This window comes from Hemicordylus capensis, chromosome 5, assembly GCF_027244095.1.
Source record: "Hemicordylus capensis ecotype Gifberg chromosome 5, rHemCap1.1.pri, whole genome shotgun sequence".
NCBI lineage: Eukaryota > Metazoa > Chordata > Lepidosauria > Squamata > Cordylidae > Hemicordylus > Hemicordylus capensis.
This window is the reverse complement of record NC_069661.1, coordinates 109,259,466-109,283,366: the sequence shown is the minus strand read 5'-3', so window position 1 is coordinate 109,283,366 and position 23,901 is coordinate 109,259,466. Positions and strand designations below refer to the sequence as shown.

Genomic DNA, 23,901 nt, shown 5'->3' with positions numbered 1-23,901 from the left:
ACTCCATACATGATTCAGGTTTCTCACTACACATTGGAGCTTAGCCCACATCATCTCCATGCTAAAAAGTTCCACTTTTTACAGTGCGATGTTTTTTAAAAAAATATTTTTATATATCCAATATACACCAATATTTCTTCTGAGATATATTATTTATTATTTGTTTAATACACTCATATACCACCCCATTCAAAAAGGCTGCTGGGCAGTTCACAATATAAAACTATTAAAACATTCAGATAATTAAAACCATGTAAAATACAATAAGAAAACTAAAAGCCTGACTAACTTGGCAAAGAGGCACCTTTTAATGTGGTGGTTCTCTTTATTTAGCAGGGGGAGAGTAACTGGCCCTATCCAGCCCAGCACAGTACTTCCTCCAGTGACTGTTGCTGGTGTCTGTCTTATGCTTCTTTTTAGATTGTGAGCCCTTTGGGGACAGGGAGCCATCTTATTTATTTATTATTTCTCTGTGTGAACCACTCAGCCATTTTTGGAAGGATGGTATAGAAATCGAATGAAAGAATGAATGACTAAACAGTTTTGTCTTTAGGTCCTTCTTAAAAACTTTCAGAGAAGGGGAAACTCTAATTTCATTGGGAAGCGCGTTCCAGGGTCCCAAGGGCAACTCTAGAAAAGGCCCGGTTCTGAGTTGCCATCAACCAAGCTGGTGGCAACCGCAACCAGATCTCCCCAGATGATCTTAACAGGTGCTGGGGTTGATGAAGAAGAAGAATGTATGGAGGGACCATGCTGAGGTTTAAAATTTGCTTGGTGATCTTGCATAACATCGTATGCACCTGCCCCAAGATGTTCTGCAAGATCACCAAGCAATTTTTAAAAATATATAGCAAAAAGCCTACTTATGTTCACCACTGGGAATGGTACACCCTATACAGACTTGAATGGTGCATGGAAAAAGTTTGGAAAGTACTGACAGGAACCCTATTAAAGCAGTCCTATGCAAATGGCCCCCAGGTTTCCTTGAATTATCTTTATTGCACTTATATGCAGCTAATATATTACCTCATAACTCACTCTACTATACCCCACAATTCTGCAGTTAAGCCCGCCATCTGGGCAATGCCCAAGTGGTGCTTATCTCTATGGAGTTTAAGATGTATGTCCACCCCTTCCACGTCTTGCATAGCTGGGCAATCCAATGGCCCTTCTGAACTGCCGTGTTGAAGATGACTGTCTCAAAGAATGTAATGAGTATGCACAATGCGGTCTGTAAAATCTGCCACTGGATATTTCTGTGTGAGGTGCTAAAGAACTCCATGTTGATCGTAACTGGTGGCTGCATTGTAGTGTTTGTGGCACAACACCTGCATTTCTGAAGGCTGGTGGGAGAAGTTAATAATTTTGAAAATGTAAGTGTTGTAATATACTGTATAGTTTATAGTATGGCGAACCTATTGCCTAACTTATAACATTCCTACCATTTTCTGTGTACCTATACTATGGAAACTATTATTCTAACAATTTGATTTTTGCTGGCTAATGTTCTGAATGTGGTGATTGACTTTTTCCATTAGGGCAGTATGAAATTCCAAAGCTTATTGTGCTATTGTTAAATTGTCAAAAAGCTCTTTTAGCAATTGACAAGTTTATTTATTGCATTTTACCTAATAGTTTATAACCCCACCTTTCAGTCCTCACTAGAATCCCCAAGGCAGCTCACAGTCAATTAAAATCACAGAATAAAAAGACAATAAACCATATGACAATAGTGCAATAAATCAAATAACGAACACCAACCATAATTAAACTGAAACAGCTTTCTAAAGTGAATATACAGAAGGGAGAAGAGACACCAATCAGCTAATATTAGAATGCTTGTTAATCGAAACAATTGTCATTCCAGCTGCTATAAATAGGTAGTAACCAGATGTTTATAAACACTTGGATTTCCCCCAATACATTTGAGAAGTAATAGTGGGGGTTAAGGTGAGTGGATAAGCTTTAAAGACTAGTAATGTTTCCAGAGGTGGTTGTGTATTTCACAGAAAGTCAGTTTAGAACTTGTGTTAAAAAATATGTTGGTGACTTCTGTCTATCTACACATGTAGCAATGTGCAGCAGCCACTTCCAGCCTGTGACATACAAGGCAATGACTGGGTGGCAAGGAGGTACGTTGCCTCCCCGGTGGGACCACTTTTGAGAACAGCACTGGTGGGGAAACTGCGTCAGGGGTGGGGGTTTAAGAACATCCTCCCCAGTCCTTAAAGTTATCCCCCACACCTTTGAACTGGCTGAACTGCTGGTCCTTCGAACTGGTAGTTCACATCCGTAGTACCTAGGCTTAGGTACAGACATTTGATATGGGCCAATTCCCTGACAGGGATCCTGGTAAGACAGACGGTGTTCTTATAGACCACAGCCCCTCCCCCCCCCCACACACCTGACCACATCCTCCCACATGCTCCACCACAGAGTATCCTGCTGGGAAAAGCTGGGGCCAGATAGGACTGTTAGCCTCCCCACAACCAGGTCTCCGTAATGCATAACAGATCAGCTCTTTCATCCACTCTCTCAAATCATGGATTATCTCAGATTTGTTTTAGACTGACCTGCCATTACAAAGTAGCAAGATGAAGCTCTTTGGGTGCTTCCAACTGCTCCCCAAGATCAAAGAGCTGATAGAGCACTTGGAAGGGAAAACAGCTATCAAATTTGATTTCCCTTCCTCTGTATTTGCCTGCTGACCTACCAACACTGGGGCTTCATCAATTCTCCACCACCGCTGGAATAGCCACCCCAGCATCAGTACCCATCTCTGGGCAACCCAAGATGCATTTTTGTACAAGTTACAACCAATAGTTAGGCAGCAAATACATCGCTGTCAGTAGGTCCTGCCCCAGCCCTCAGTCTAGGGATGTACACAACCTGTGGCTTGAGCACATTTTGGTTGCAGGGCCTGGGGGCTTTAAGAAAGAGGAGAGCAGGTCCTTACCTGCTTTTTGATACCTCATGCAGCTTCCTGCTGGGGCAGTGCACATCCCTAGAAGCCCCATATGACATTAGCACATACACGGCACACACACATGCGCGGGCACCATGGGGCTTCTATGGATGCACACCACCCCAGCAGGAGGTTGCATGGGGCAGTGGGGAGCAGTTGAAGGCCCGCTCTCCTCTTAATGTTTCTAGGCCCCACAATGGGAATGTGTTTGATCCGCATTGCATGCACATCCCTACCTCAGTCCCTCCACCAAAGGCTGGCCTCCTCTGGCAGCCACCTACCAGGTGCTCCCATCTTGGCTCTCCTTTATAAGGGCCCAAATTTTGAAAAAAAACCTACTGGGTGAGACTCATTCAAGCAATGAGGCAAAGTTGGCCCAGGTAATCAATGTTAGTGCAATTACAAGGAGCAGAGGGACAAATAAGCAGCCGGGCGGGAGTCTGGGAGAGGCCACAGCTCTGACTGCTCTCCCAGCCCAGAACTGAGGAGGGGTAGCGAAGCCAGATAGAATAAATGACTTTTGAGTACTTCATTCTATGCATGGTCAGTAGCATAGGGATGATCACTGCTAGAGATGGGCAACTGCCCTCACACATCTCATTTCAGATTGGCTTGGAAAACAAGCTGAGCTAGTCTCTCCAAAAGAAAACAACATGGAAAAAGCTTGCCTTATTTTCCAAGCCACTTGAACTTCAAAAGTCATCCTCCCACATACCATGACCCTAAGGCCTGCTTTTAATTAATACTTATCTGTCAGAGGCTGTGGTAGTGCTCTGGCTGTGGGAAGTAGGGAGGTTGATCTCACCCTTCCTTTCTAGTGCACTGTTAGGATCAGAAGGAAAGCCCTGATGTCCCTTTGGATTTTCAAGCTTCAGGTGGCCAGAGCACTACTGTCACAATTGCCATCCCAGATGGGTAAGTGTTGCTTAAAGGGAAAGGGGACGAAGGTTTGATGGCAGCCTGGATGAGCAAATCAGGAAATACTCTTTGGTTCCATTCTTACTCAGAGCTTGAAAAGAATTCAAGGGCCTCATACTACTTGCCTTTTATACCCAGGTCTGAACCCAGGAAGATTTGCCAACATCAATTGCTGTATCTCCGGAAAAATTAAATGTTACAATAAGAGATGTCACTGGATGATTTTGGATTGTTTGAACTGGTTTCCAAATGATGGTATGGAAAGGAATAAAGAACATAATTCAGTTTTTGGAGGGTATTAGCCTGTTTCTTTCAGGGCCAAACATTGTGTCCTCATTACTTTCAGGTTGATTGGCCCTGCATCTATGTTCTCCCCCACCACTTCCACCACCCCAAGTTGTTAAAAAGCAGCCATGGAGGAGGGACATTTTCATTACCTTCTGCCATAATCCCAATCTGGCTCAAGGTTCCCTGTAACTGCAGTTTATCCTGGGAGGGAAGCTGCCATATTTTCACCCTCATGGTGGTGTCATTTTTCTGACGTAGGTAGATTTTCTGTCTTGGGTAGCAAAATGGCTTGAGCTTTTTTTGCCCTCTCTGTCCTTGTCATAGCCATTCTCTTCCCTGCTTCCATTTTGTTTCTCCTGACTGGCTATATGCAGAGCATCAATCAAGAAATCTCATTTCTCTTAGTTGCTTTACAAAGTCTTCAGTGTTGCCTAAATTTTCTTTCTTTTTATGCATCTTTGGCACTCCTGTCCCTAAATACAGGCTTCTGCGGCAGAGCCATGGCTGTAACTATGGTTTGTAAATTGTAATGTTGTACCAAACCATGGTTCCTGATTTTGGATTACTAGTTTTTAATTGATGTGTGAAGTTCAGAAATAGAATCTGGTTTATATTAGAGTTTGGGGGGGTTACCGGAAAAGAAATAGTGATTAATAGGCAACATGATATTTAACTAGCAAAACTAATGAGACTAACAAAATAATAAGACTAAGTTATGGCTCACAAAGAGGTAATTTGGCTTGAGTTCCAGATTAAGTTCACTCAAGGCTGACCAGAGAACAGCTTTGGATTTTAGAAGGAGCAAGAAAGGAGGGGAGCAAGAGGTTTGGGAGCAGAGATTAGTTATACTGCTTAAATCCATCTAGTGGGGTGCATGGACCCTTGTCGCTCGGCCGATGCTGAGGGACCTCTCTCCTCTGAGACAAGCAAGAAGGAAAAAAACAGGAACGGGGACCCAAGGGTCAAGCGTGTGTCCGGGAACCAGGCAAAATCCCAAAGGGGTCTGATCTCTGGAGACAGTACTTCACAGCCAAACATGCTGCACAGATAAGGTTTGGGAAAAGGGCTGATCTGGAGGTGACAAGTGGAATAGGAGCATGAGTCCAGGCAAGGCAAGACGGAGTGACCAATGCACAAACATATGCAACTTGTGAATTTGAGGAAGAGACACACTGATTGATTGTGTCTTGACTAGAAATAGATAGCATTTTGCCCTGAGGCAGCATGCTGACCACACCTTTCTCTTGACAAAAGCAACAATAGGGATGGACAAAGGAGTTCATCCTTGTCCTGTAGAACTTTGTTGGCTGAACTTTCAGCACAATGGGTGAATAGGTTTGAGAGACTGTGTGGGGTGAAATGAAATGGGCACATCAGAGCTTATCTCAAGTTTTCAGGAGACCTTGGAGTGTCTAGGAATGTTTTAACAAGCTTGCTTCCCTGACCCCAAGCCAGCCATTAGTACTTTGTTAGAGAAGGAGATGAGCTCATTACCTCTAGTCTATGCCTTCCTTCCAAGGTGATAGGATTTAATATGCTAACATAGTGGGGTGAGTATTTGGCTAGTTCCTGAGAAGAATAGTGCTTAATTAACTCATGTCTACTCTGGCTTTCCCCACCTGAAAACTAATCAGGGATGCAAGCACAGGGATAGTCCTCCTGCAGTCCTGGGTTTGACTTAGAGCCACTTTTTTGCAGGTTATGTGCCAGGTGACACACCCCAAGGTTTAGTTCATGCGTGAGCCCACGATCCCATGAGATCTGAAAAGGCAAAAGTGGAAATATCTCTGTGCTCACAGATGCATTGCACCCGCTGTAGGATACTTTTCAGAGGATAGCCCATATGTGTCAGGAATGCAGTTCAGGATTTGCTCTCACCATAATGTCTCCAAGTGTAGCACTTTCCCACATAGGAATGAATGAAAGCTATTCATTTATATGGGAAAAATAAAGGGGGGGGGGGGGCGGTACTGTGGTCTGCAATGAGGGGCAGGTTTAGTGCTTTCCGCTGTGTCACCACATGGCATTTCCTCCTGCCTCTGGTGTGTGATGGGATATTGGAGGAGGGTGTCAGTGTTGTAAACTGGCTTATAGGGGAGAGATCTTATTTATCTAGAGAAACATGGGCTGCCCATTTTGCAGGAATGTTCCAAGGACCTTATTGCTATATTTTGCTATATTCTAGTACCAATTTACCATCAAGAACATTATCTAATGTCTTAAGCAGAGAAAAAGTACACAATAACTCTCTAATTGTCCTAAGTTTAATTAAACCTTCCAAAGAATATGCATTAATGAAACATAAAGGTTAATACAGCGCAAATGGTGCAGGCTTGCTGTAAGTGTTTTGAAAATCACTTTGCATTAATAAATCTCTTCTCCATTTCAAATAACTGAAAGTAAACATTTTAAAATGGCTGGGCTGGGATTACTTTTTGGTTTACCCTCTGGGTGTAGCAGACTGAAATGTGAACAGAGAAGAAATCCCGCAGCAAAGTCCTTGGCCTATTAAAGGAAGCCAGCATTTGATAACAAGTGAAAGAATGAATGTTTGACCCAGATGAAGAATGTAAAATGCCTCTTGTGTAAGTAAGGATAGAAACTTTGAATATGATTTTGAGGATTTGTGGACTGCAATAATGGATATGCAGATTTGTAGGAAAGAGCCATAAGCTACAATGCTAATGGGGTAGTCAGGCAGATCTTGGTTTCAGGGAAATTATGAGCCAGTCAAATTACCAAGAGGATTCAGCAAGGAGAAAGCTGCATACTTAATTTTAACATGCACTGAGCAAAAAAAAGAAAAAAAAAAAAGAAAACCCTCTCTGTGCTTTGTCAAGTCTACATTAATTTTGCTGCAGCTTTGCTTCCCTACATATCGAAAAAGAGAGAATATCTCTCGTCCGCACTGATTCCTCCTCCTCCATTCAATCACTGTCTTCTCTAGCTCATTTTACCCTTCATTGCGTGTGAGTGCGTGCGCATGTGTGAGACACAGCACGAAACACAATCGCCCTTCATCCATTCCATGTTTGTACCAAAAAAAGGATACTGTTTTCTTGCCACTGTATCCTTTGCCAGATCAAGGAACATGTATTAGATTTTCATCTGAACTCGGAAAGCTTTGGGGCTTTGGGTGTGTGTGTTCTTGATGGTAGAACTAGTCTGTCTTTTAGTTCTCAGTTCAGCAAATAATGTAATGTAAATTCATAATTACATACAGTAAGTACAAAATACCCCCCCCCGCCGCCATTGTAACAATATACTAGGACAAAGGGACAAACTATACATTATGCAGAATTCTATGTGACTTCCCCCAATGTGTTTTTAGACACAAGTAGCTATTGGAGGTGGCAATTGGGAAGGTGGGGAGGGGTGGCCCTGCAAGCCATTTTCTTTCAGTGCCCCCCCCCCATTTTTTTGCTCACACTGAATTGGTCATTTAGGAAAAGGGTTTATGCGTTGATCCACTAGTTAGTCCATAAAGGAGGGGATTTCTGACTTCAAGAAGGTTTAAGTTATAACCTGTTCACTCCAACACGTTTACAGGAACTTAAGGTAGATTACGTAGCAGCTAACTAGGCAGGTTAGAATAATAGAATCGGAGTTGAAGGGGCTTATAGGATATCAAAGAATTGGATGGGCCATCTAGTCCTATCTCCTGTGTGGTGCTGGAAATCCAGAGCTAGTGCATCCCCAACAGATGACTGGCCAGATTCTTCTTGAGGACCTTGGGACTATTCTCACGATCGGGAAAAATCGGGCTAGGAAAGCCTAGCACGATTTTTCCTGATCGTGGGAACCACCAGGCTCGGCTGTGAGCCCAGTGGTTCCTAGGTGGGTAACCTGCCTAAGTGCCCCTGCCCTTAGCCCAGGTTTGCAGAGTGAGCGCTCTGCAAAACTGGGCTCCCTGATCGTGAGTAGCTATGGCGCGGCTCCGCGCCATGGCTACTTGTTAGTAGACTCCTGACCGGGAGGCAAAAAGCCACCTCCCAGCTCTGGGGGTCTCCCCAGTATGCCCTGCGTGCTCACGCAGGGCATACTGGGGCTTCTGGGGGCCGCGCGGCCCCCGAGCTCCCCAGCCCCCGCTGGCTCCATCACGGATCCGGCAAAAGCCCCAGGGCTTTTGCAGTGATCGTCTGCGGGGAGAGCGGGCTTAGCCCGCTCTCCCCGTAATTTCAGCAAAAGCGGGTCTCACGGATAATGAGACCCGCCTCCTTGAGTGAGGATAAACTTTTTGTGCAGCCTCAATGATTTTATTTGATGTCTCCCATTTTTCTTATTGGAATTATTTGTAACTGCCTGCATAGTAGCTATGTCCTCTGGAACCTCTACCCAGAGGTAGCTCTATGCAGAGGCAGGATAAAGAGGTCACCTCAGGTGTGACCATGTGGAGGGACTCCAGCAGCAGCAAACATCCTGCCACCATGGCAGCCACTCCATGGGCCTTCCTGGCACCTTTTGCCAGTGCCCTTTCTCACCCCACTAGGGCATGCTGTTCATTTTTTCTTTCTTTCCTCACTCTGCTGAGGTGCACCTCTTCTTGCCTACCCCTTACTCAAGCTAGGAATGCCTCTGTTGCCATGGCCTAACTTGGCATAGTTTTGAGTTCTTGCATGACACTCCCACTGCTGTTTTGGCAGCATGGTCTGAGAATGTTGAGCACCTGCATGCAGATGATGTGTGGTATCATATTGCCCTCTGCCTCAGGTAGAAAAATGTCTTAGACTTCCCCAAATCCATTTGGGCTCCTTTCTCCGGGGTACATCTAGCCATATAATTCTACCCAATGCTTCTCTATGCTTATTAAAAATTAGCTTTCCTGAAATCCAAGGTATATGTTTGACATCTATCTTTCCATAATATTAAGAATTCTGTCACCTCATGGACATTACCCTCAATTTCCCCACCACTTCAGATTTATTTATTTATTTAGTAAAATTTGTTTCTGTTGGACTATTATTGAATAATTTATAGCCGCGTTTCTGGGAATTACCTCACCAAGTCTCTTTTATGCTTATAAATCTGATATAAAAATTAAGTGTTCAAGTCCATCTTGTTTGTTCAAGTGTTCAAGAGTTCAAGTCCATCTTGTTGGTTTCCCTTCTGTATACTACTGCATAGTCATTGCAGGCTGCAGATATTATGCTCCACTGTCTCTTCAGAATCTCCTTAGACTGCCTAGTGAAAGACTCATACATATTCTTGTGAATCTTCATGTTTCTGTCATCATAACTCATGACTCCTAGAGAAGAGTTAGTCACTTCCTATATGGAAGAACAGCTAGGGTTATAGGAACAGCACTGAAAAGGGAGCCCCCCCCCCCTTCACAAGAACAACATATAGCTAAATGCCAACAAGACATGGTTGAGAGGGAGATGGAAGTATTCGGTCATGGCTCTGTATAGGGATGTGTGGACCGGTACGGTGGTCTGGTCCGGGGGTTCAGGGTCGAACGGAACCCTCCCCCGGTTCCGTCGGACCGGAACCGGATCGTCCGGTCCGGACCAGTCTGTGAATTTTTTTAAAAATTAAAGTATAATTTAAATACCTTTAGCCCCTTTGGGGGGCTTGTTGAGGCCACGGTGTGTGTGTGGGAGTCCGCGTGGATTCCCTCTCCCCCCGCCAGACTTCCTCATCACCTCTGCGGCCTTCCGCGGCTGGGTATCTTAGTGTTTTTGGCCCTTTCGGGCCTCCATAGGAGCGCACGGCCGCCATTTTGGCAGCCGCCATGCATGAGCCAATGCCCTCTGCGAGGCCGGCCTCCATATGAGCATGTGGCTGCCATTTTGGTGGCCGCTGGGCATGCACCAATGCCCTCTGTGAGGCCAGCCTTGCAGAGGGCATTGGTTCATGCACAGCGGCCGCCAAAATGGCGGCTGCGCGCTCGTACAGAGGCCTGAAAGGGCTGAAAATACTAAGATACCCAGCCGCGGTGGGCCATAGTGGTGATGAGGAAGGCCAGTGCGGGGAGAGGGAACCCGCACACACACACCCCCGCGTGGCCTCAGCAAGCCCCCTGAAGGGGCTAAAGGTATTAAATTATACTTTAATTTAAAAAAAATTCGCTGACTGGTTTGGAACTGGATGGGACCGGGGGGCGGGGTTCGATGGGGGCCGGACCGAACCAGGCCAGTCAGTTCCATGCACACCCCTAGCTCTGTATATGCTGCATTGTACAAATGCTATCTCTGCCACTAAAACCCAAAGTTTCAAAAGCATAAGAACTGGAAACACGTCAAATCCTTACCCGAATGTCTACTTGGGTGCTTTTCTGTCCTTCCCCCTGTAGCTTTTTAATTTTTTTTAGACCTCCAATGCTTATGCTCCATCCCTGTGTGGGAGTCCCCACCCCAGAGCAAACAAAGAAGGAACCAGTTGTTTATCTTGCATCTCAAAAATCTCTGCTCCCTCAAAAGCTCTTTGAGATCCAAATAATACTGCAGCTTCAGGGGTATCTTAGTCTGTGTTATTTCCAGAAGGTAACATTTGTTACATTGTCATTGGAAGAACCTTGGTAGCTCTAATCCCATTGGCAAAGTCTATGGGTAACCAACTATAATTGGCTTGATGTTAACCATCTTTACTTGAAGTAAGTTTCATTGATTTTAGTGAGATTTACTTCCAGCTAAGTAAGCTTTAAAATTGTGGACTGTCTCTGTCTTACTGACGTCCAGCTCCTGAAGGGAATAGGTAGGAAAATGCTAGCTTTACAATGCTTCCTTTTGTTTTTTGCTCTCGAAGTTCAAAGAAAGATTGATTCCAGCATTTGTAATACTACTTGGACCAAAGTGTTTGTCTGTTGGACCAACAGGCCTTCTGGACCCATAGGTCCTTTTAACTATTTGTACCAATAATTCAAGTTGAATTCTTTCAGCTTCCCATCTGTAGAAAGCTAGCAGGTCAGGCAGAGGATTGTAATATGAGGTATAACTTTTCTCTGTTAAGCGACTCTTCCGTGTGGTGAGTTTCAAACATGGGATCAAACAGTCTGCATGTTTCCAGTCATAAAAGGCTTCCTACTAGCCTTCCACAGTTGGGTTGATCTCGATTTGGGTGAGCATTCAAACTAGCACTGCCTCCCACCTGTATTCTAAGCTGGCACCATCCAAAGTGGAGTGTGCATTTGCAGAACCTGTAAATCAGCTGGCTTTCCATTCTGAGTCTCTTGACAGCAGATTGTGTAAAAGCAACTTGAAAACCAAAGGGATTATTCTCCTCCAGTTGAAAAGGGGAGGATTGGCCTGAAATCCTTGGTTTAATGTGGAGCAGCAACAGCACAAGAGGGAAGTATTTGGATCATTACTATGTATATTGAAAATGCAGATCAGTCCTGTCTCCGATTTGCTAGGGAAATACAGATGGCAGAGCTTTAGTTTGGTCAAGAGATGAGAGTATTGGACCTTGGTTCAGATCCCAACTTAGCTATGGAATTTGCTGGTTATACTTCAGGAGAAAATGGCTCATCACCAGGTTTAATCTTTGAAATGGGAATAATCTCAACCTACTTCAAAAGCATGTGAGAAGGAGCAATGACAGGGGCATAACTACTATTAGGCAAGGGGAGGCGGCTGCCTGGGGGCCCCCACGCCTCGAGGGGCCCCCAGAGGCAAGTCACATGACTATGTATTGTGAAGTGTGTGTGTGTGTGTGTGTGTGTGTGTGTGTGTGTGTTTGTGTGTGTGAGCGTGGGGCCCATTTTAAAATTTTGTCTCTGGGCCCACTCCAGCCTTGTTACGCCCCTGATATGAAATGTCATTACTATGGCTATAAATATAGAGGACTATTTGTCTTCTATTCTAAGCACAATTGGAAGCATGTCCTGGTATAGCTCTTTCAAATAAGTGCTCTTAGGGCTGTGGCCCTCCTCTTATGAGAAAATATGAAAAAATAATTATACATGCAAAAGAGAAACCAAGGTTTGTTAGAATCATGGTAAAAGTGGTCTGGAAGTAGTGAATAGTGTGCTGAACTTGGAGCAAGATTCAAATCTTGTCATGAAGCTCACCGGGCATTTGTGAGGCTACAAATGGCACTGCTACTCTAAGCTTCTCTGTAGAAATGTGGGATGGAATACAAGTGTGATGAGAGATGAAGCAAAGGGGTTTCTAAACCAACAGGAAGCAAAGGAATGAGTCCTTTCATGTGGACCTGTTTTTTGCTTCAGGAAATGCATATTTCCAGGCAATAAAAGGCCAGAATGCATTTGCAGGGGAGAACTGGTGAGCCAGAGGCTGAGATTTTGTCTCATCCTACTGATTCTCCAGAAAAAAACTCCTGCCAGGCCTTCTCCCATTCCCCATGAGCTTATTTCCAACCTTGTAGCTAGCTGAGATAAAAGAGGGTGATGGTTGCAGGGGAGAATTAGTGGGTGGGAAAGGATTAACCACCAGTTTCCCCTTACAATTCCCTTCTCATTCTGCATTATGAGGCAAATGCAGGGTTGGGTACCCCAAGCTTGCCTTATAGTTTTGTCTTCAGATGTTAGCAGGCATCAAGCAAACTAAATTCAAGAGGACTGGAAGATGCAGTATTCCAACTTGAACAATAGGGCTGAACCATTTTTTAAAAATAACCTTCATTCAGCAACTAGACAAAGCTACTAGGTTAAAAATTAAATACCGGCTGTGTATTACCCAGTAAAACACCCAAAACAAAGCATCTGCAAATAGTTTTAATCTAATTATACTCAACATTATCATAATGCAACACCCTTGGCCCCTTTATGACAGTAGCACATGGTTGCAAGTAAATGATTTAATATGCGATCAGTTTAAAAGAAAAAGACAAAGAATTCTATTTTTACTTTGTCTATTTCAATTTCCCATTAACAATGTGATGCAACTTGTATAACCACAAAACCATCTGCACTTAATTAATCATCTAATCTACCCTTACACTATCATAATAATCCTGAGACAATTCCCCAAATAAATTCCTAAATTAATTTTGCAGTTATACATTTCACATCAAAATTGCTATATTATTGTCAAAAAATCCTTGCCTAAGGTATGCAAAATAGCTCTTGAGTCTCTCACACACTGTTCTTGCTGCACATATCTTTCATTAAAACATGTTTAAGGTCACAATTTTAGAGCCAGGCTATGTGAGCAGAAGGGCTTTGCTGCTCAGAATTTTAATGACCTAAGCGACAAATGTATATTAATTGTGTTCTTGCCACCTGAAGCCTGAGTATATGTCAAGATTTTTGTATTCATGTTACCTCTTTCCAGTCTTTTCAGCAGTGGTACCTTTTTAGATGGGAGAAGAAACTGTCGTAGATGCTACATCTTGCTGATTCCTATCTTCTGGTCACACTTACATAGACAAAGAATGGAACCCGCAGCAGGACTATGTAGATTAAGTAACTAGGGTTGCCATATTCAAGCTCATCAAGGCACCAGGCATTCAAGTTTGCATGCAAATTTTCATATTATGCAAATTAGCTGATGCACTATCCAATTGACTTGTATTTGCCCTGGATATCTAACAGCAGTAGTTGGGGCAGTTCTCTTTACCTGAGCATTAAGCACCCATACTTTATATCGCAGTACTTTCTAATATACAAGTTCAGTTTTAACCTTGTCTAATTAGCTGTGTGTAATGCACCCATGGATTCCTCTCAAAGTGCAGACTACCACTCCACTCCCATTTTCCAGACCCTGAATATGTTTTTAATCGGTGAATAAATATGCTATTTATTGGTTAAATATGCTAATTTAAATATGTTGTACATTGGTGAAGGTTAAGATACCAGATAAGATTGGTGAAGATACCAAATCAAAGCTCACGCTGAGGAGCAGTGCTGAGTGCATTTTAGTCACCACTAAATTCTACAATTGACCCTACAAAACTGGCACTTTTCCAGTTCTACAATATCCTTCTTAAGATGGCCAGAATTATATACAGTACTTCAAGTGTGGCCGTACCATAGCTTTTTAGAAGGGCATTATAATATGCATCACTTTACACTGGCTTACATTGAACCACATTCACCATTTTGTCACCCACTCACCCAGTTTGCAGAAATCCTTGTGGACCTCCTCGCAATCTGTTTTGGATTTCAGTACCCCAAATAGTGTCATCTGCAAATTTAGTGTCATCTGCAAATTTGGCCACTTTGCTACTAACCCCAACTTCTAGATCATTTATGAACAAGTTAAAGAGTACTGGTCCCAGTACAGATCCCTGGGGGATGCCACTTCTTTCTTTTCTCCATTGTCCATGTATTCATGAATACATGGAATACTGTCCATGTATTCCTACCCTCTTTTTTTTTTGTCCTTCACCCAGTTACCAATTCACACATGAACCTGTCCTCTTACCCCATGACTGCTAGGTATACTCAAGAGCCTTTGGTGGGGAACTTTGTCAAAAGCTTTTTGGAAGTCCAAGTATATATGTCAACCAGATCACCTTTATCCACATGCCTGTTGACACTCAAAGATCTCCAAAAGATCAGTGAGGCAAGATTTGCCCTTGCAAAAGCCATGCTGATTTTCCTTCAGCAAGGCCTGTTCTTCTATGTGTTTAACAATTTTGTCCTTAAGTATTCTTTTCATCTATTGTACCCAGCAGAAAAGTTAAGCTAACCAGCCTGTAATTTCCCAGATCTCTCCTGGATCCATTCTTCCATTGCAGCATTTCTCAACCTTTTAAGTAGTTTCCACTCCCCTCATAACATCTGAAAAATGTGAAGAAATACCTTGATTTTCTGATGGATTTTATATTTATCTCTAAATATAATATATTTAGAGCTGGTCTTGCAGTAGCAAGCATGACTTGTCCCATTAGCTAAGCAGGTTCTGCCTTGGTTGCATTTGAATGGGAGACCATATGTGAGCACTATAAGATATTCCCCTCAGGGATGGAACTGCTCTGGGAAGAGCAGAAGGTTTCAAGTTCCCTCCCTGGCTTCTCCAAGATAGGGCTGAGAGAGATTCCTGCCTGAAACATTGGAAAAGCCGCTGCCAGTCTATATAGACAATACTGAGCTAGATAGACCAATGGTCTGACTCATTATTTGGCAGTTCCCTACGCTCTTATTTATCACAGTGTGTGCCAGATGTTGGAAGAATGTTTGTGTAAATAGGGCCATGTTTTGTCAGATGTCTGATCTAATGTGGATAGTGTCGGCACCTTATACCAGGGGTGCACAACTCAAATATATACCTGGGCTTGAGGAGGTGTTGGCAAAGCTAGTTTTTTTCCACTGGGCTAAACCCTGTGCTGTATAAAGCATGGCACACACCACATTATTGTTGGGAAATATAAAGTGCCACACATTGTGTGATGTGCCAGGTTTTGTTTTGTTTTTGTTTTGCAGGAATATATGTACCGCATGCTGAGAAGCTTATTTTCCATGCTACTCAGAAACATCATATATGGGATTTAATCCATATTGTGTGCCATCTAATTCCTCCTGCATTACTTCCTCAATTGTTTGTTTGTACCCACCCACTCCAACCAAACCAGTAAAGCAAATGTTGAATAAAAATCTGTGTTAAGAGGCACTGATCTTTCGTAGCATAGTGTGGTGGCAGCTATGTGGACTCCATTCTGCAAGTACGCTTTTAATGAAGTGTGTGTTTCAGCATAAAAGCTTTAGTTTTGTAACGGTTCAGTAACCAGGACCAGCTTATAGCTAATTACTTAATTTTAGACTTAATATAGGTAAAAAGAACCATAAGCAAGCTATTATTAGGTGGATGTGCATGACTGAGGGCTTTGGAAACAATAATCCATCCTGCTTGTTGTAAATGCAATTCCTGTACAGTGCATTTTTTTTCTCTTTTAGGTAATAAATCTTTTATGGCCAATGATTTCCATTAATGGTCATGCAGCAGTATGGACTTGGCTTGTGTGTTGTAATGGTCTTGTATTTATGGCAAGGGGATGAGTGGGTTTAAAAAAAAATGCAGTACCAAGGGACATCCTACTGTGATAATTGCTGCATACTGATATAACAGGAAGAGAAACCACAAGCAAGATGAAAAGTGTGTCCCGGAGGCATCATTTTGGAAGCTTGCAAACGATTCCTCAATGTTCAGGCTGCATTAATTGGTAAATTAAGAAACAGATAAACTGATGATTTAAACAAAAATAACATCAAAAGAGTTAATCAGATGTTGATAAGAGTGGCTGATATTTCAAAAATGTTGGGCTATGAGAGAGAGAATGCATAATCAGCTTGACAGATCTGCCTCATGAATTCAGCAGTGCTGTATGAACAGCATGGTTCTTGGAACTGAAGTAAAGTTGCTCATAAACTACAAATGGTTTTGGACTGTGTCCTGTCTTGGCTTTGTTGCTGTTCTGATTGGTTAAGCATGTGGACTTAAGGGCAAAAATAAATACCACTGTACTTTTTTTTAATGATCATACTTTCTCTCTTTCTCTTGACTTTCTAGAACACATCTGCACTGATAATTTCCTCCTTCTATATCATATTCTATTTCTGCATACCAGGGGTTCCCAGATTGGATGATGATTTCTCCCAGCATTGGGGAGCAAACTTACTACTTCCTTCCTTCCTTCCTTCTCCACCCAGTATATCTTTCATGCTTCTAAGGCCACTGAGTGGCCATGCTTTCGAATAACACTTCAATAACGTGTGCCTAGCTGCCAATATATTTCCAGACAAAATGCTGGTTATTATCTATAAAGCCCTTAATGCAGGGCTGCACAACTTCAGCCATCCTGCAGATGTTGGATTACAATTCCAGTCATCTCTGTGTAATATTGGGCATTGTAGCTTGGGATTATGGGAGGTGTAATTTAACAACAGCTGGAGGGCCGAAAATGTGCAGTTTTGCCTTAATGCCTTGTGCTCAGGGTATTCAAGAGAATGCCTTCTTTGTCATTAACCCCACTGCCTATTAAAATCATATGGGGAAAGTCCCTCTATGATTGCCACTGGCTCATCTGGTGGCCATTCAGGGTTGGACGTTCTCTGTAAACATCCCAAGTCTTTGAAACCACATCAGAATGAGAGTTCCACAATTTCTGGTAACTTTTTGAAAAAAATAGACACATATATTCAGCCAGGATTTTAGTTAGCTTTCTTGAGTTAAATCTCTACACTGCTTAAATGTGTTTAATATTGTGTATTAAATTTGAGAATTGTCTTAGACATTGTTTGAAAGAGGTATAGATATTCAATGTACACACATGCAAGGAATCTAAGGTGCATCTAGATCGCATGGTCCAGAGGTGTATCTAGGGACAATAGCGCCTAGGGCAAGCACTGAAATTGCGCCCCCTGTCCAAACATCTGACACCCATCTTTCAGATAAATTTACCATAATATCAGCTGAAGAATACAAGTCAAGCTTGTTAATCTTTTAATATTTCAAAAACTATATGGCAGTGGACGTAGCCAGATCAAAAAATGCTGGAAAACTACAAATTTCAGTATGCTGGAGCTCATGAAATACACAAATACTATGTGGAGGTATACTTGGAAAACTAAACAGAAGTGCCTATCTAATTCTCTACTATGCACTGTAGCATCACTATTACATAAGTTTTAAAAATAAATGGAGAATTTGACTTTTCCCAGATACTCTGAAAATAATTAAAGGATATACAGAGTAAACTGCGTCACTGCTTGGAATATATTCTAGTATTTCAGACAGTTAAAATGAGAGAAAGAGAGCAAGAAACTCCCAGTGGGCCTTAAAACTAAGGATTTCAGACTGATTCAAAGACAAACTCACCATTAATAGCCATATTATTAAGACTTCATATCTAACTCACTTATCACAAGAAGCAAAGTAAGAACAAATGAATACAATCCTAGCTCATAAGCTTCAGCTCAGTATTCACAAGCCCTGATTCTCTGTACATAGTGCCAATCTAAATATGTGTACAGTGACTTGACTTATATTAATTTTTTTAAAAAAACAATTCACCTGTAGCCCCTTCGAGGGGCTTCCTAAAGGCCATGAGGGGGTCTGCAAAGGTTCCCCTCCCCCCTCTGGCCTCTAGGGCCTCGCAGGGACCATTTGAGCATGTGCGGTGGCCATTTTTTTTTAAAAAAATTTTTTTTAAAGGCTGAAAACAAAATGGCCTCCACACATGCTCAAATGGCCTCTACGAGGTCTGGCATGGCCTAGGGACTCACAGAGGCCATTTGAGCATGCACGGTGGCCATTTTGTTTTTGGTGGCCATTTTTATTTTTTATTTTTTATTTTTAAAAAATGGCACCCCCCTTCAAGTGGCACCCGGGGCACGTGCCCTGCCTGCCCCACCCTAGAATGGCATGGTCTATTCCTCGATTCCTGGCATGGTCTATTCCTCGATTGAGTCAAACTATCAATCACATTGTTCAGACCTACACACTTCTGATTTTTTGCAACTATGCACGACTCAGACACTCTGAGTGGACCTCCTGTGGTCTTGGAGATGGGGCTGATGTATTGGGTGGCAGGGATAATGGAACCTGCTTGCTGCCCCACCATGGACAGAAAAGATCAGAGGATAATATTTGACTGGGCCATAAAAGGGCACAGTTTTTCCCTTGACAATTTTTTTTAATAAAAATGCATTGATTATCTTTTGCAAGAATAAACCTTTTAGCTTGGTACTATCTTGAAGCTTGCTTCTTTGTTATGACTGCCAGCTTTATTTTAATCAGTAGATAAATAAACAAAAGTTTTCTTAGGTTATTCAGTGGTAGGCCAATTAATTGGTGAAGGCTAACTTTAATTGTTGAGGCATATGTTGTTTTTGTTGTTATTAGGCTTTGGTATGCTCCTGTGTGAAAATAATAATTGTCTATGTGGGGACAGACCAAGGGTGTTTTATGTCCAGTGGCCTCTGGAAGATGCACAACAGAAGCAAGATGGAAATTAATCAGGACACTAGTTATGCAGTGATGAATCTATTAAAGATTGCCTTTCTTCCTAACGAGGAATAGTAGAAACTTTTTAATAAGTTCAAAAAGGAAGCTATATTGAAGTTTTGGTAATGTGCAGTGCACGCAAATTTATTTGATCAGTTGTTAGATGGGGAGGTATAATGTGATTTGAGACTTCTTTGAACAGTTATCACACTGTGCTGGTGATCACACCTGCTTACTTGAATCCTTTCACGTTACAATCAATGGGAATATTTATTTGTTTGTTTGTTTGTTTGTTTATTTGGCAGATTTATATATCACCCAGAACTTGTGTCTCTGGGCAGTTTACAATAAAAACAATACAACTTAAAACAGAATTAAAACATTAAAACAATTAACAATTTTAAACCATGTTAAAACTTTTAACTATTAAAACTGTAAATAAAATTAAAAGCCTGGGTGAACAAATATGTCTTAACTGTCTATTAAAACATTATCAGAGATAGGGAAGCTCTTATTTCAAAAGGGAGTGCATTCCAAAGCCCATCACTGAGTAGCTGCCAGACGAGCCAGTGGCAACTGCAGACAAACTTTTCCAGATTATCGCATATGGTAGTGGGGGTCATGGCAAAGAAGACATTATCTTAAAATATCCAGGACCTAAGCCATTTAGGGCTTTATAGGTTATAACCAGTACCTTGTACTTTGCCTGGAAACTTATCGGCAGACAGTGTAGTTCTTTCAACACAGGAGTAATATGGTCTCTTGAGATGACCCAGAGACCAAACTGGCTGCCACATTCTGTACCACCAGCAGTTTCAAGACTACATACAAAGGCTGCCTCACATAAAGCACATTTCAGTAGTCAAATCTGGATGTTACCTGCATATGTACCACTGTTCTGAGGTCAACTGATTTCAAGAAACAGATGCAGCTGGCATATCAGCTGACAGAAAGCTGGACTTCCAAAAAGCTTTCAACAAAGTTCCTCATCAGACTCTTGAGTAAACTTAGCAGTTATGGGATAAGGGGACAAGTACATGTATGGATTGGTAATTGGTTGGAGGACAGAAATAGAGGGTTGGTATAAATGGAGAGTTTTCACAATGGAGGGAAGTAAGAAGTTGGTTCCCCCAGGTATCTTTACCGGGACCAGTGCTTTTTAATTCATTCATAAATGACCTAGAAGTTGGGGTAAGTGGTGAGGTAGCCAAATTTGCAGATGACAGCAAACTATTTATTATTATTATTATTATTATTATTATTACATTTATATCCCACTCTTCCTCCAAGGAGCCCAGAGTAATGTACTACATACTTAAGTTTCTCCTCACAACAACCCTGTGAAGTAGGTTAGGCTGAGAGAGAAGTGACTGGCCCAGAGTCACTCAGCTAGTTTCATGGCTGAATGGGGATTTGAACTCGGGTCTCCCCAGTCCTAGTCCGGCACGCTGGCTCTACACTGTGAAGTAGTGTGAAGAAGCACTGTGATGGACAGTGTGTCTACACTGTGAACAAGCTAGTGAAATCCAAAACAGATTGTGAGGAGCTCCAAACTGGTGGAATGCGTGACAAAATGGCAAATGTGGTTCATTGCTGGCTCGTGTAAAGTGTTGTATATTGGGACAAAAAAAACCCAACTTCAACTATATTCTGATGGGATCTGAGCTGTTGGTGACTGACCAAGAGAGGGGATCTTTGGGTTGTGGTGGACAGCTCGTTGAAAGTGTCAACTCAATGTGCAGCAGCTGTGAAAAAGGCCAATTCCCTGCTAAAGATCATTAGGAAGGAGGTTGAAAATAAAAGGGCTAATATTATAATACCCTTATACAAAACTATGGTGCGACCACACTTGGAGTACTGCATACAATTCTGGTCACCACATCTAAAAAAGGACATTGTTGAACTGGAAACGTTGCAGAAGAGGGCAACCAAGATGATCAGGGGCCAAAAGCATCTTTCTTATGAGGCAAGATCACAACACCTGGGGCTATTTAGTTTAGAAAAAAGACGACTGCAGGGAGACATGATAGAGGTCTATAAAATCATGCATGGCGTGGAGAAAGTGGATAGAGAGAAATTCTTCTCCCTCTCCCATAACACTAGAACCAGGGGTCATCCCATGAAATTGATTGCCAGGAAATCTAGGACCAGCAAACGAAAGTACTTTTCACACAATGTATAATCCACTTGTGGAATTCTCTGCCACAAGATGTGGTGACAGCCAACAACCTGGAAGGCTTTAAGAGGGGCTTGGATAACTTCATGGAAGAGATGTCTATCAATGGCTACTAGTCTGAGGGCTGTAGGCCACCTCCAGCCTCAAAGGCAGGATGCCTCTGAGTACCAGTTGCAGGGGACCAATAGGAGGAGAGAGGGCATGCCCTCAGCTCCTGCCTGTGGGCTTCCAAGTAGCATCTGGTGGGCCACTGAGTCAAACAGGATGCTGGACTAGATGGGCCTTGAATCTGATCCAGCAGGGCTGCAGGGGCGTAACTAGGGAAAATGGCGCCTAGGGCAAGCACTGAAATTGCGCCTCCCCCCCCCCCAACATCTGACACGCATCTTTCAGAAAACTTGTGTTTTACCATAATATTAGCATTAAAACATTGACATAATTAAAACAATTTTAAAAACGGTTTATTATTTTTCAGCATAGAAGCTAATTTGGTATCTACATCAGCCTATTTACATACCCTAAATCTTTTCCAACTTTTAAATAAGGCTTGCTCTTCAGATTTTAAGATGAAGAGATATCGAAGAGATATCAATTTTAAGATGAAGAGAGAGCCAGCGTGGTGTAGTGGTTAGAGTGCTGGACAAGAGCCGGGGAGACCCGAGTTCAGATTCCCATTCAGCCATAAAACTAGCTGGGTGACTCTGGGCCAGTCACTTCTCTCTCAGCCTAACCTACTTCACAGGGTTGTTGTGAAAGAGAAACCCAAGTATGTAGTACACTGCTCTGGGCTCCTTGGAGGAAGAGCGGGATATAAATGTAAAAATACAAAATACAAATACATATCTCCTGGTAACAGTTTTCACACTGTCAGAACTTTTAAAACATATTTTCATTTCTGAACAATAATGCATTTCCCCATAGAAACCTCAAATATACACTTGCATAGGTGAAAAATCAAGGGGGGGGGGGGGAAACCAAGTTGAAAGCCTTGCCAGTACAAATGAACTAAAAAGATTGGAGGGAGTTTTCCACTGCTTCTGAAGCTCTGCAGAAGCGGTTTCCCACTCCTGAATCTGCTATTGCACTACAACTTCCATCATCCGCTGTCTTTTGCCATTGTACCTGGGGATAATGGGAGTTGTAGTCCAACAACATCTGGGGAACAAAGTTTGAGGACCCCTGGTCTAGACTATCAGGAAGCTCTATGCGCGTTTCTCAATCTTTAAAAAGATTTAATTTAATGTAATTCAATTTAGTTATACTTTAAAAAAATAAAAACCACCCCCCCACAGCAATTATTTATCCCCAATGTCCATTTCCAACACATGCCCCCTAGAACCAGGCATGTTCAGACTTTATTAAAAGGAACCAACTATTTAATTTGGGAGGGAGAAAGAAGGTATGTGTGAAAAAATCTAGTTTTTAAGCTAAACACACACATCAGCGCATAACACACTGGCCCATTAATAATCCCATTAATCCCATAACAATCCTCACCATCCCATTAAATGAATTAAATGCTTCATTTTGTACCTCCTGGTACTGAAACACATCCACTTTTGTACTTTTCTGATCTGTACACACACATACATGGTAAAGCATTCTAAAGCATCCTACAGGAAGGAACCAAAAACATCACAATACAATAGTTATGCACTTGCACTAATCCAGAAAAGGAGGAAATGCACAAATCATTCACCCTAATCATGTTCACTCAGAAGTGAGTCCCACTGAGCCTTACTCTCTAGTAAGCGTGTTTAGGATAATTGTAGCCTAAACGGAAGCAAAAAGCCTTTGATTAACTTTCCTCAATTTCCCCATTACACACTCAAACTCATGTCTCATAAAAACAGCAGCACCCCTGCAACACATTCCTAAAAGCTTGTTGGTAGTGTGGTATCCTTTGTAAATCCTGTGAACTATGGAATGCATCTCTTCTCTCGGAGAGAAAACAAACTTCTGAATCCACTACCAGACAACTTCTGGGAGCATATTGTGATCAAGCTGTGTGAGGGTGGAGCATTTGGGGGTGAAGGGGAAAGTTACTAAGCCCTGTGATTAATATTGAGTTTCTATCCATCCAACAAGGTGGGCGTTTGGAATGGGGGGCGGGGTTTGTTGGAACACGCTCCCTCTCTCCCTCCTTCTCCTTTTCGTGGGCTGTCTTTTCCCCCCAGCAGATCTTTGGGAGGTGAACGAAAGGCTGGTAAGGAACAGCCAGAAAGCAAAAAGGATGGGGTCAGATTGTGGTGGTAATGTGGGAGTGGGGGGCGTGTGGCAGCATAGCAGGGAAGTACGGAAACAGAGATCAGGGAGGGAAAGAGAAAGGAGCAAAAGTGGAGGCGGGGGAGGAATGAAAGGAAAAGTGACCACTTGCAAACAACAGATCTCACTAGTTGCCAGTTACAGCAGCAATGAATGAATAACGACCCACCAGCACAGGAGGAACATGAAAAAAAAGTTTTGCCTCTTCTCTCGCCGGTTTTCAAAATGATTCCCTGAGCGACTCTGCTCTCTCCCCCTCACATGCAAACTCAGTCCCTCTTTCCTAGGAGGCTGTCATTATCAGCCTGCAATCATGTCTAGTGAGCATTGCAAATTAACCCTTGATAAGAGGAGAGGGGGGACGAATGACGCTATTGTTTTCTCTGCTTTCTCACACAAAGGGGAGAGGGACAGAAGAGAAGAGAGAGAACTTTGAGACTGCT

General features: G+C 42.6%; 1 protein-coding gene across 12 annotated transcripts in view; it reads left to right on the top strand.

The window, feature by feature from the left end:
* The window catches only part of PCDH7 (protocadherin 7), a 557,215-nt gene that overhangs the window by 137,206 nt on the left and 396,108 nt on the right, over positions 1-23,901 (top strand). Inside the window, exon 2 of one of the 12 annotated variants that reach the window (XM_053253018.1) lies at positions 13,405-13,710. The exons of the other annotated variants lie outside the window; for them this stretch is intronic. Within the exon in view, the coding sequence (XP_053108993.1) occupies positions 13,405-13,452 (48 nt within the window). The 3' untranslated portion in view covers positions 13,453-13,710. Of the gene's footprint in view, positions 1-13,404; positions 13,711-23,901 lie in introns of those variants that run through there. 12 annotated transcript variants of the gene reach the window in all.